General features: G+C 43.7%; 1 protein-coding gene across 1 annotated transcript; it reads right to left on the reverse strand.

The window, feature by feature from the left end:
* Positions 1-3,752: 3,752 nt before the first annotated feature.
* LOC9644054 (G-type lectin S-receptor-like serine/threonine-protein kinase SD2-5) lies at positions 3,753-10,779 on the reverse strand. The gene is made up of 7 exons (XM_024689455.1): positions 10,753-10,779; positions 10,390-10,496; positions 10,019-10,261; positions 4,942-5,127; positions 4,529-4,829; positions 4,086-4,465; positions 3,753-3,963 (listed from the first exon to the last, which is right to left on the reverse strand). The coding sequence occupies exons 1-7, from the start codon at positions 10,777-10,779 to the stop codon at positions 3,753-3,755; spliced, it is 1,455 nt and encodes a 484-aa protein (XP_024545223.1).
* Between the last annotated feature and the right edge of the window lie 3,100 nt (positions 10,780-13,879).

Raw genomic sequence — 13,879 nt, forward strand, 5'->3', positions numbered from 1 at the left:
GGACATCCAAGATAATTCTAAGGTGATTGATCTAGCCATAGAACTTGATGAGATTCTGGTGGTGTGCAAACGGAATTTGCAAACAGCTTAGGATAGAGCGAAGAAGTTTGCTAATAAGCATTGTTAATTTCGGGAATATGAGGTGGGTGATCTCATTTTTGTGAGAGTGATCTTTTCGTCAAGTGAGTGGCAGAACACCTTGGTGCCTTTACAGACAAGGAAGAGTGACAAACTTTTCCATTGATATGTTGATTCATATGAAGTGCTGGAACGCATTGGTAAAGTGGTTTATCGGGTGTAGTTGCCAGCTGGGGAGAAAATTCATCTAGTATTTTATGTTAGCCAATTGAAAGGTGTATGATCTCGAAGTGATAAGCCTAATGCCTCCTTAATGTATACGGTTGTGGAAGGTGGACCAAGAGCTTGAACAGGGTTCCCCAAAAAGGGTGATCACCGATACAACTCGTCCTTGGGACAAGGACTTTGTTGGGGGGGAAGAATTGTTAAGCGCCATCTTTGACCACATGGTCAACGTTGGTTAGCTGTGGAAGATGGACTAGGAGCTTGGGACAAGGACTTTGTTAGGGAGGAAGAATTGTTAGGTGTCAGTTTTGACCACATAGTCAATATTGGTCAAAGGGAGGCTCAAGGGTATATTAAAGCCTGTTAGGGTAAGGAACTTAACCTACTCTAGGGCTCATAGTAGAGCAGTGGCACAGTGGAGCTTTTGAGGTAGCTCGGGGGTGGTTAGGTGGTGAGGAACCTCAAGAGGTAATATAGCATAGTCTAAAGTGACTAAATCTTTGTTTTTTTGCGCCGGATCATAACAAGTATGATGTTGATTGCTAGTGTTTTATTGATAGCTTCCTCATTAGTGTTTTAACCACCTTATTATAGAAGTGTGAGCCTTAGTTAGTGACAATCTTTAACAAGCAACCAAACTTTATGCATATATTTTGGACAAGAAAGTTTACTAGAACTTCCTTAGTGTTGTTTTTAGTTATTATTGCTTCAACCAACTTAGTAAGGTAGTTTATTGCCACCAAGATAAATCTTTTCTGACTTGATGCCACTAGAACTGGTCCTACAAAATCTATCCCTTTCTCAAATGGTTCTATTGGCAAAATTGGATAAAGACTTCATGGTCAAAAGATTCTTCTTCCAATGGCCTAATAGATGTGACATAACTTGCACCATTCCTTCACGTCTTGGAATAATGTTTGCCAAAAATATCCTATATTCACAATCTTTTTGATTGTATAATTAAAGGAGAAGTGTCCACCACAATATCCTTCATGACACTACTTCATGATCTTTTTTCATTCGTTTTGTCCAAATGTTCTCCAAAGCACGCTATCTAGTTCAATTCAATAAAGTTTATCGCCTATTAGTGTGAATGGTTTTAACTTATGTATAATTTTTCACTCTTTACAACCTTCTAGAAAACTCCCTACTCCCAAAAATTGTAAATTTCCTAATATTCTTCCATGTCAACATTCATTGTTAAGACTTCATAATCTTCTTCCTGGCATAAATTGATCTCGTTTTACTCCAGAGGTATTTTATAATCCAAAGCTCCAACCAATCTTGCTTAAGTGTTTTTCTCATGTTGAAACTCAAAATCATACTTTGCTAAATTTGTCATCCATCTGGAAAATTTTCTAACAAATGTTGGCTTGTTTGGAATGTACTTTAATGCAGCATTATCTGTCAGGAACACAAAATACCTCCCCCACAAGTAGTGTTTGAATTTCTCCACCACATATATAATACTTCTAGCTTGCTTCTCCAAAAGTGGATAATTTAGCTCAAGTCTTTGAAGTTGTCAACTAGCATAGTAGAGGGGAAATATATATCCTCTACTCCCCTTTTGGAATAGAATTGTTGTGATAAAATATTTGCTAATGTTTATATTCATGTAAAAAGTCTCATCCCAACATAGTGCCACCAAAATCAGGGTTAAGCTTAGCAGCTGCTTCAAGTTTTCAAATGACATCACTCTATATGTAAAAGTTCCTTAAGGAGTGGTGAATGTTGTTTTTAGCTGATCCTCCTCCTTCATTTGAACTTGAAAATATCCAGAGTATCCATCACAAAAAGTGTACCACTCATCCCATGCTACTTCATTAAGGATCTTGTCCATGAATGGAATGGGATAATAATCATGTTGTGTAACATCATTTAACTTTATAATTGATGCACACTCTCCATTTCCCTCCCTTCTTTAGTGTTACTACAACAAGTGACACCTAATTTGAATTCTCCACTTCAAATATAAAGTCATCTTTGATCAACTTCATTAGCTCAGCATAAGCCATATCAAACCTACATAGCTTTTGAACCATTGTCTTTGCTCCTTGCTTGATTGGAATCTCATGTTCCACTATATCCAATTGCCACAAGTCCTCATAAGAGTTTACAAAAAGCTTTGGAAAACTTCTTTAACATCACTGTTGTTTTGTGATCTATGGGTTATAAATTTACAGTTTGATTTTCTAGGTAAAGACTCCACCAGGTATCAAAACTCTGTGGTTGTAAACGAAGAGGTATATTATGCTATATACAATTTTAAGAAAGGTATGTTGTGACTTGTGTTCTCCTCATTGAGATGAGCTGTTTGTTACATAGGGAAAAAGGAAGGGGTTGACCTCTTTGATAAGTTAGATACTTCTAATCTTAATGCCCATCTGAAGAAGTACATTCAAGGTCTAACAGTGAAGGTGTTTTGAACATATAATGCATCATATACTTTGGAGATGCAGGTGACTTTTACTTTGTCAAGGCCAAAATGATCTGATGATTTACTTGTTACAATTGAAGGAGACACTTGGTACAACTCTTAACAAGAAAACTGCAGAATACTCCCGAGAAAATAAGGGGGTAAGAGAACATTCTGTTTGGTTAGCACTTTGCTGACAGAATGTCATCAACAGACAGTATCCAAGGGCCATAGTGCTCAGATGGACAGATTGGAGGCAAAGATTGCAGAGTTAAAGGTCCATTTTTCTTTATGGTTTGTTTGAGGCTGACGCTTTGCTATTGGCAGACACTGAACTTTCAACAGACTTGGGGAAAGTTAAAAAGGGCAAACCTCCAGTCCACACCACGGCTAAAAGGCCTCCAACCGCAGAACAGTAAGTGGATGATTTTTATGTTTCTACTTTTATGATCCTGACTATTCATGTAAATTCCAGGTTGGAAAGGAAGTTGGCTCAAACTGAAGATGACCTTGGATCTGTCCGTCAAAGAAGATCTCAAAACTGTGGCGCTGGGAACGTCAAAGATTAACTACATGGATCCTCCAATAACAGTCGCTTGGTGCAAGCAACATGAAATCCCCGTTGAGAAGGTAACCAGGCACTTTGTACTTTCATGTCTTTTATTTCTCTTACTGAGGCAGGAGATTTGGATCACAGGTTTTTAATAAGTCATTGCTGGCCAAATTAGCGTGGACAATGAAAGTAGAACCCAACTTCAGATTTTGTGAGGCTGATGGTGGTGCGGAAGAAGACCCTTGATTCTTTGAAATATATATTGTCTCCGGTATGCTTCCTCGTTCCCACTGGCTAGAAGTAGAGAGAAAAACTTGGAAGAAGGTGACTCCCCTCTGTCAATATAACGTCAACACTTGCGAGACTCTATCTCAGTCTTGATATCATGGTCTCACTGTGAGAACTAGAGGATAACATCACGGACGAGTGGAGCTGAAGTAGGATCCAGGTAGTTGCAAGCTGAAGCTTCTGGAGTTACCATCACTTGAAGGTGGTGGCATCAAGAACGTCGATGTTACCTTCGAGCATATCCAGGACGTTTCTCATAGAGGGGCGGATTGCTGCCTCGAGTTGGATGCACCACAGTCCGATTTTCACGTACCTCTTGGCATCCTTGAGCTCCAAGCCACTGCTAGTGCTGGCGAGATCATTGTCCAGGAGCTTGTTGTCAATAAGCTCGATGACGTTGCCACTGTGAAACATGCTCAGCGCAGTTTCACCCAGGAAGCGCGGTTGTGAGGAGGATGAGGAGGAAGAGGAGGATGGAGGATGGAACTGGATGGTGCGCTTGGAGCTGACGAGCTCGAGCAGCACGATTCCAAAGCTGTAAACGTGACTTTGGTGTGGAGCCACTCGGGTGCCATGTATCCGGGAGTTCCTCGCATGACAGTCACCACTTGGCTCTTTCCCCACTCGGCGAGCTTGCTCAGGCCAAAGTCGGAGATTCTGGCTCGTAAGTTCTCGTCCAGGAGGATGTTTTGAGGTTTGATATCCAGGTGAAGAACTTGCTTCCGGCATCCTTCATGGAGGTATGTGAGTCCTCGAGCAACATCTATCGCGATTGAGTGTCTCTGGTTCCAGTTTAACAGCAGATTTGCTGATCCGCCACCTTTGTCATCATCGTTCTTGGTGAAGATCCACTTGTCCAGTGATCCATTGGGCATGAACTCGTAGACAAGCAATGCAGCTGGTCCCTGGATGCAGAATCCCCGGAGCTTTACGAGGTTGAAGTGGTGAATGCTGCCAATGGACATTACCTCGGCCTTGAACTGCGAGTGCCCTTTTGACGAGCCTTGGATCTTTACGTCCATCTTCTTGACAGCAACGAGGCTCCCATCCGCAAGCTCTCCTTTGAAGACGGATCCAAATCCTCCAGCTCCAAGCGTGAGCTCGGGATCAAAGTTTCTAGTTGCCATCTTCAAGTCGTGATAGCTAAACTGGTGTGGAAGTATCTCATCGAGCCTCATTCCTTCGATGAGCGCTTGCTTTTCCATGCGCCTCCTCCGAGATCTTCTCCACTTCCTGGTTGCTACGAAGATTACGACGCTAAGCACCACCCTGGCCACAGTGCTTGCTACCCCAGCGATCACTCCCTCATAATTCTTTTTGCTTCGAATGGACAAGATTACTATGTCTCATTCCAGGTGATATTTCTCAAGCTGGATCATACCCAAGCTTCCTCCACACTTGCTCGTTCGCAGCCACAGCGTTTGGAGCACAGGGCTCCGTGAACGAATGATCGCTGAGACACCCGTTTGGGGAGTAGCATTCAGCCACCATTCTAGCGACCACAGTCCGTCTGTTTGGAGCTAAAACTTGGATGTTTTTCAAGCACAAGCTTCGGTCTTGGCTATACCTGTTAGGCGCCAGCTTTGACTACGTGGTCAACGTCGGTCAAAGGGAGGCTCAAGCGTATATTAAGGCATGTTAGGGTAAGGGACTTAACCTACCCTAGGGCTCACAGTGGAGCGGCGGTGCAGTGGAGCTTTTGAGGTAGCTCGGGGGTGGTTGGGTGGTGAGGAACCTCAAGAGGTGGCGTAGCATAGTCTAGGGCAACTAGATCTTTGTCTTTTTGCGCCGGATCATAACATTGGTATCAGAGCATTGGTTGCGATGGCCGACCAAGCTGAACGCTGCAATCCTATTGTCGATGGTGGTGCCGACGAAGCTGTGGAGATTTGGACCATTCAAGATGTGGTTCATGAGCTGCGAGCCCTTAATAAAAATTAGCAAGAGATGCAAGACAAGATGCATGGCATGATGGATACCATGCGTGGGCGTGTTGAGGCACTCGAGGCTGGACGGGGTAGCGCTCCAAGTAAGCCTTCTTTGGTAGATCGACTCAAGATTCCAACCTTTTCCGGTGATGGTGGTGTGGACGAGTGTCTCGCTTGGCTAGCTAATGTGAAGAAGTTCTTGGCTGCTAGAGGAACTCCAGATGCAGAGGCTTTAGTGGCTATTCCGATGGTTTTGCGTGATGCGGATCTTCGATGGTGGAATTGGCTTGAGGAGTCCCGTGTTGCGGATAAGAAACCACCAGTGTCTACCATGGATGAGTTTGAGGCTGCTTTCCGTTTACGTTTTGCCCCTCATTACGACGTGGAGAATGCTCGTACGGAACTTTGACATTTCCAGCAAGGGAAAATGACGCTCGGGGACTATATTGAGAAGCTTACTCACTTGATTAGTCGTGTTCCAACGAAGGATCCAGATCAAAACAAGTCCTACTTCATTGATGGCCTACATAGTGAGAGCATGCGGCAACCCTTGCGTCATTCTCAGCCTACAAAGAGTTTGGAGGAGCTCTTTGATGCGGCTCGTCGACTTGACAATGACAAGCACAAGTCTCGCAAGCGTTCGCGGAGTCCTTCTATCGAGAATCGTCGTGATGATCGCCGTGGACACAAGGATGGGAACAAGCATCACAAGTTGAAGTCGGTGGTGACTACTTCAGATGCAAAGGGGTCCAAGAAGCAGAAGTTCTTTATGAAGAATTATAGACAGGGTTGTCATCATTGCGGCGAACTTGGACACTACAAGGCTGATTGTCCGCAGTTGAAGAACAAGCAGCAGGACAAGAAGAATGGCCAATCTTCTTCTCACGGTAAGTCCGATACTAAAAAGTTGCAAACTTTGCAGCGTGAGGATGAGGAGAACGACCATTCCGGTCGGAGGAAGAGACTTTCGATCGTTGCTCGTCAGCTCAACTGTGTGTGGAACAAGATGGAGCTCGAGGATACGCGTGAATCAGCTTTAATGCTGGAGGGCGTGTTCCGTGGCGATCCAGTGCGGAGTTTACTGGATAGTGGGAGCGATGACAACTTTGTTTCGGCAAAGTTTGTTGCGGAGCATGGCCTGGTCACACGTGGAGTTCTTCCATACACAGTGGAACGTGCAGCCACCTCTACTCAACATTTCGATGCTTGTGTCGAGGGGCTGGAAGTGTTGGTTGGCAAAACCACACTTGTGGAGACTTTTTATCTCGCGGATATCCATCATGTGGACCTCATTCTTGGGATGCCATGGTTGGTGAAGGTGGATCCAGAGATAAAGTGGAGCATTAAGCGTATCTCGCTGGAGTATGGTGGCGTTAAAGATGTGTGGTTTGGCGAGGGCGTTCAACCACCAATTGTTATGCTCTCTGCTACATCTTTGAAGCGGGCTTGTCGTAATGGAAAAGCACTTTCAAGTTACTTGCTGTTTGTTCGTGACTTGGGGGACCAAGGCACGTGTGTGGGAGAAGCAGCAGTACGGGATGTACTTGATGAGTTTTCTGATGTTTTTCCATCTGAACTTCCTCATGGATTGCCTCCATTACGAGGTGTGGAGCATGGGATTACATTGGAGCCAGGGATGCGGCCAATTTACCGGCGTCCATTTCGGTTAAGTTATGCGGAGGAGCAATAAGTTCAACGACAAGTCAAGGAGTTACTTGAGTTTGGATTTATTCAGCCAAGTAAATCTCCATTTGGTGCTCCGGTCTTGCTTGTGAAGAAGAAAGATGGTTCAATGTGGATGTGTATTGACTACCGTGCTTTAAACAAGAAGACAGTGAAGGACAAGATGCCGATGCCACGTGTGGATGATATCCTGGACAAGCTTGGTGAAGCACGAGTGTTTACCAAGATTGATCTGAGGAGTGGATATCATCAGATTGCAATGGATGATGCATCTATCTCCAAGACGGCATTCAACACAAGCTTCGGACATTTTGAGTTTACCGTTATGCCGTTTGGTTTGACGAATGCACCGGCCACATTTACTCGGTTGATGACGGAGGTATTTGGGCATTATCTTCATGAGTTTGTGGAGATTTTCTTGGACGATATTCTTGTTTTTAGCAAGAATATGGAGGAGCATAGGGTGCATTTGCGCAAGGTTCTTTTGTTACTTCGAGATAGCAAACTTTATGCGAAGAAGAGCAAATGTGAATTTGCAAAGTCAGAGGTGGAATATCTAGGCCATATTGTGACATCTAAGGGTGTCAAGACGGATCCAAGGAAGGTGGCTGTGGTGGAAAACTGGCCTACACCGACTACAGTGGCCGAGTTGCGCAGTTTTCTTGGTATGGCTAGTTACTACCAACATTTCCAGCATAAGTTTGCAGAGGTGGCTATTCTTTTGATGCGGTTGTTACGCAAGAATGTGCCATTCGAGTGGAAGACGCCACAAGAGGAGAGTTTTGTGGCGCTGAAACGATTGTTGAGTGAGGCTCCAGTGCTTCGCATTGCTGATCCATCGAAACCTTACGAGGTGACTTGCGATGCGAGTGGTTATGCACTGGGAGGAGTTCTCATGCAAGAGGGACAGCCTATTGCATATGAGAGTCGAACTTTGAATTCCGCGGAGCAATGCTATTCCACATATGAGCAAGAGTTACTCTCTATTGTTCATGCTTTGCGGACGTGGCGGCACTATCTTTATGGTGCAGTGTTCATGGTGTTGACAGATCACAAACCACTTGTGTATCTTTTCACACAGAAGGAGTTGAACACTAGGCAAGCTCGTTGGATGGTCAAACTCATGGAGTTTGGGGAGTTTCCTATTGAGCATCGTCCGGGAAAATCAAATGTGGTGGCAGATGCTTTATCTTGTGTTCATCATGTGACGATGTTACGAACACGATTTTGTCATCATTTGAGTAAGGTGGTCAGCAAGTTTGGGCAGTTGGTTGAGCATGCTCAGGCTCAGGATGCTGAGGTGGCCTCTATGCCAGCCCAAATGGAAGCCCCTTTCTCATTGGTGGATGGGATTCTCTACTACAATGGCCGTGTATATTTGCCACGGGTGGATGCATTAATTACTCAAGTTTTATTCCACTATCATGATCGTCCAGAGGCCGGTCATTTTGGGGGGAAGAAGACGTATGAGTTGATTAAGCGCAACTTTTATTGGAGGAATATGAAGGCTGATATCCTCAAGTATTGTAAATCATGCGAGCTTTGTTAGCAGGTTAAGGTGCCACGGGAGAAGCCGGGGGGACTTTTGCAACCTTTACCTATTCCTCAGAGCCGTTGGTGTAGTATCTCTATGGACTTCATCACTTGTTTGCCACGAACACAAAGGCAAAAGGAGCAAGTATGGGTCATAGTAGATCGGTTGACGAAGTATGTGCGGTTGTTGGCTCTTCGGAAGATTGTCACTGCCTCAGACTTGGCTGCAGTTTACTTGGAGAAGGTTTTTCTTGATTTTGGTTTGCCAGAGGACATCATTAGTGATCGAGATTCAAAGTTCACCTGGAAAAGCTTTGCAAAGGCTATGCAAGTGACTTTGAAACTCTCGAGTGGAGATCATCCTCAGACGGATGGGCAAACTGAGCGTGTGAATCAGGTGGTGGAGGATATGCTACGTTGTAGCATTGGTCAAAGGCAAGGACAGTGGGATCTATATCTTCCGTTGGTGCAATTTGCTTACAACATTAACCAACACAGTGGAACCAAGCTAAGTCCTTACTTTGCCATGTTTGGAAGGCATCCTCGAACAGCGGTGGAGTTGGGATTGCATTTGAGTAAGGACGTTCAAGATAAGCTTGATTCCGAGGCAACTGATCTGGCCACAGAACTTGATGAGATTCTGGTGGTGTGCAAACGGAATTTGCAAGCAGCTCAGGATAGAGCGGAGAAGTTTGCCAATGAGCATCGCCAATTCCAGGAATATAAGGTGGGTGATCTCGTTTTTGTGCGAGTGATCTTTCCGTCAAGTGAGCGGTGGAACACCTTGGTGCATTTACGGACAGGGAAGAGTGATAAACTCTCCCATCGATATGCTGGTCCATATGAAGTGCTGGAGCGCATTGGTAAAGCGGCTTATCGGGTGCGGCTACCAGTTGGGGTGAAAATTCATCCGGTATTTTATGTCAGCTAGTTGAAAGGTGTACTATCTCGGAGTGATGGGCCCAATGCCTCCTTGATGTATACGGCTGTGGAAGATGGACTAGGAGCTTGAGCAGGATTCCCCAGAAAGGGTGATCACCAGTACAACTCGTCCTTGGGACAAGGACTTTGTTGGGTTGTTAGGCTCCAGCTTTGACTACGTGGTCAACGTCGGTCAAAGGGAGGCTCAAGGGTATATTAAGGCATGTTAGGGTAAGGGACTTAACCTACCCTAGGGCTCACAGTGGAGCGGCGGCGCAGTGGAGCTTTTGAGGTAGCTCGGGGGTGGTTAGGTGGTGAGGAACCTCAAGAGGTGGCGTAGCATAGTCTAGGGCAACTAGATCTTTGTCTTTTTGCACTGGATCATAACAATACCATCCAGTGGCCAGCGCTGCCATGGGTTCCATATTCCATTCCGAGTACGTACACGGCCTGAGAGACCTCGGATTTGAGAGGTTGAAGCTTGTGACATAGAGGACGGCATTGTTGGTCCCTTGTAAATTTGGAGAGCAGGTGAAAGTCCTGTAAGCCAAGCCTGGGATGCAGCAATTCGGGAAGTCTGGAGCGATGGTGGCATTGAAATTAACGCTGGAGATGGGCTTGCAAGCTTCGGAATCGCTGAGATATGGCTCGGATTGATTGCTCGATAGGTAGCAGGATGAATTGCGGAGTGAACGGTTGCCGCTGAGCATGGGCTCCGGGAAACAAAGAGATCCATTCGGGCAGTCGCTTAACGAAGAACATACCTGTTGTTGGGCTTGCGAGTGGAGCTCCTGGTGCTACATAGCACGATCATGAAGCACATGAGAATCGACACCTCCATAGTTTGGTAAATACCACTGTTCTTGGGCACCTGGAAACCATAGAAAATCAGAGACTCTGACATCATGTAAATCTCATTAGTGTCTCTTCGGCCCACAGACTTAAAGTTTGGCAGCTGGCTGCAGGTATCTTTCAGTGTCAAGGTTTTTCTGGGCTGGCAGAATAAAAGAGCAATTCCTCCAACGGACCCTCGCAATGCTTTAACGAGTCAAAAGCCTGCCAAGTCTAGCTCCACATGAGACCGCAAAAGACTTCAGACTTTTTCTAGAGCTTTCAAACCAGTTTACCCGCGAGAGGTTTGCAATTCCAGCCATGGATCATCGCAGCAGCACTTTCTTCGTGGATTCTCAGTGGAGACAGCCAGAGAGAGTTTCACGTATCCAGAGGAACGAGGCGAAGACGATGGGTGGTCCCACAACAGACGCGGTATACACACACCACATGGCACGGCGATGCATGGCTCCTATAAAAGCTAGTGCTCCGAGGTCATGCAATAATTATATAGCCAGCAGCGCTGCATTCATTCATGGCTAAAAATCATCGATCTTCCGCTTCTCTTGTGCTCTTTTTCGCTTGCATGGCTCTGGGATTCTCAGTGGAGGCAGCCAGAGAGAGTTTCACGTACTACTGGACTGTAGAGGAGAGTGTTCTATGCGGCAACGAGGCCTCAAACACAGAAATCAAGGAATGCAATGGTAACGCGATAGCTTCCGTCTGTGGCAGTTTCAGTTCAGAAATCCACGTCGAGGGTGCTGGAAGGTTGAAGGACGGGCGCTACGTGAATTGTGAAGACAACGATTGCACCTGCTACTTCGTGACTCAAGGGCAGTTGAGAGAACGACTTGCAGCTTTACGTGTCTATCGCTCTTCCAGATGCACATCTCAAGATAGATCTGCTCCAAGGCTTAGCGCTTCCCAACGGCAGGCAACACAATGGATGTGTTCGGGTGGATGATGCCTGCACGAAAGACAATGAATGCAACATGGACTTCTACGTGGGATCTGAGAGTAACTACCATAATATTGAGCATGAGCTACAGGATGCTGAATCATGGGATGCCAATATTGATCCGAACTGCCAGATCCAAGACTATGGCAGCTAGATTGGAAATGCTTGCATATTATAAGATTTGGTTTGCTATTGAGACTAATAAACAGCTCATCTATTTTTATCTCTTAGCAGCAGGTCGATTTAAATGTATTGTTCTGATTCTGAAATCAGCATTGGTCTTTCGCGAAAAAGAAAGAGAAGCGGCAGATTGGTGATTTCTAGCCATGAATTGAATGCACTGTACAATTCTTCCAGCATTCGTCATTTCCACTTTTAGGGTTGGCATCGCCATGCCGTGTATAGCAAATCATCTGCCAACCCTAAAAGTGGTTTCATTCTTTTTCTCTGTGTCATCTCAATGAGGACACAACATACCTTTCTTGAAATAGTCTATAGCATCATATACCTCTTTGTTTACAACTACAGAGTCTTGATACCCAGTGGAGTCTTTACCCAGAAAATCAAATTGTAAATATGTGAACCATACATAGATCACAAAACAATGATGATGTTGAAGAAGTTCCCAAAGCTTTTCATAAACTCCTATGAGAAGGTGCGGCAAGTGGATAGATTCCAATCAAACAAGGACCAAAGCCAGTGGCTCAAAAGCTATACAAGTTAGTTTGATATTGTCTCTAAATTAATGAAGTTAATAAAAGCTGACTTCATTTTTGAAGTGGAGAATTCAGATTGGGTGTCACCTGTTATAATAGCACTAAAGAAGGGAGGGAAATGGAAAGTATATATCAACTATAAAAAGTTGAATGATGTTAAATGATGTGATCATCATATCATTTCATTCATGGACAAGATCCTTGATAAAGTAGCATGGCATGAGTGGTACACTTTTTGTGATGGATACTCAAGATATTTTCAAGTTTGAATTTAGGCTCACAAATGCACCAACAATATTTCAATGACTCATGAACAAGATCTTTGAACTCTAGCTTGGCAAGTTCATTAGTATACCTTGACGACTTTTGCATATACAGAAACTAAGTAACTCATTTGGAAAAGGAACAAATAGCATTTGAAAGGCTAGATGAATCAAAAGCTTGCCTAAATCTGGAGAAATGTCAAATTGCAAGCACAAAAGATATATTGATTGGTCATATAGTCTTGAAGGAAGGAATTAAACCAAGCCAAGATAAGATACAAAAGTTGGTGGAGATGCCTACTAAAAAAGGTATGACAGTTTGTAGGACTGGCAAGTTATTATCAATGGTTTGTTGAGGGATTTGCTGAAATAACATTTCTTTTAAACAAGCTTTTACAAAAAGGAGAAAGCTTTAGTTGGATAATAGAGTGTCAAGAAGCATTTGAAAACTTGAAGCAGGTGCTAAGCCCCGATTTTGGTAGCACCACATTGGGATGAGACTTTCTATGTGAACATATTCTATCACAGCAATTCTATTCCAAAAGGGGAGTAGAGGATATTGGCTAACAACTTCAAGGACTTGAGTTAGGTATTCACTTTTGGAGAAGCAAACTGCAAATATCATATATACGGTAGAGAAATTCAAATGCTACTTGTGGGGAAGGCATTTTATGTTCCTCATAGATAATACTATATTAAGGTATATTGCAAATAAGCTAACACTTGTTGAGAGGCTTTCCAGATAGATGACAACTTTAGTAGAGTATGATTTTGAGTTTTAACATGAGAAAAACACTCGAGTAGGATTGATTAGAGCTTTGGATTATAAAATACCTCTAAAGAAAAAAGAGATCAATCTATGCCAGAAAAAAGATCATGAAGTCTTAACAATGAGTGTTGATATGGAAAAATATTAGGATATTTACAACTTTTTGGGAATAGGTAGTTTTCTAGAAGGTTGTAAAGGCATTGAGAAGCAAAAAATTATATGTAAGTTAAATGATCAACTTTATAAAATTGGACAAGACAGTGTGCTTTAAAGAGAAGTTGGACAAAATGAATGAAAAGGGATCATGAAACAATGTCATGAAGGATATTATGGTGGACAGTTCTCCCATATTTATACAGCCAAGAAGATTGTGAATGTAAGATATTTTTGGCCAACATTATTCCAGGACATGAAGGAATGGTGCAAGTTATATTACATCTATTAGGCCTTTAGAAGAAAAATCCTTCAACTAAGAAGTCTCCATCTAATTTTGCCGACAAGACCATTTGAGAAATGGGGGATAAATTTTGTAGGACTAGTTCCAGTGGCATCAAGTTAGACCAAGGCTCACACTTCTGCAATGAGATGGTTAAAACACTAATAAGGAAGCTATTAATAAAACATTGATAGTCAACATCATACTATCCATAAGCTAACGGGTTGGCAGAGAGAACAAATGGTGTATTATGTAACATTCTAAGAAAACTAACTGCCAAG

Source organism: Selaginella moellendorffii, unplaced genomic scaffold (assembly GCF_000143415.4).
Source record: "Selaginella moellendorffii unplaced genomic scaffold, v1.0 SELMOscaffold_62, whole genome shotgun sequence".
Lineage (NCBI taxonomy): Eukaryota > Viridiplantae > Streptophyta > Lycopodiopsida > Selaginellales > Selaginellaceae > Selaginella > Selaginella moellendorffii.

What these genes read in the sequence shown, in the direction of transcription:
- LOC9644054 (XM_024689455.1), bottom strand. Translation starts at nt 10,779, where the DNA reads ATGGCTGGAATTGCAAACCTCTCGCGG. An exon ending in ACTCGCAAGCCCAACAACAG is followed by an intron (nt 10,262 to 10,389) that starts GTATGTTCTTCG and finishes GCCATATCTCAG; the next exon opens with CGATTCCGAAGCTTGCAAGC. An exon ending in GCAGCGCTGGCCACTGGATG is followed by an intron (nt 5,128 to 10,018) that starts GTATTGTTATGA and finishes GGCGCCTAACAG; the next exon opens with GTATAGCCAAGACCGAAGCT.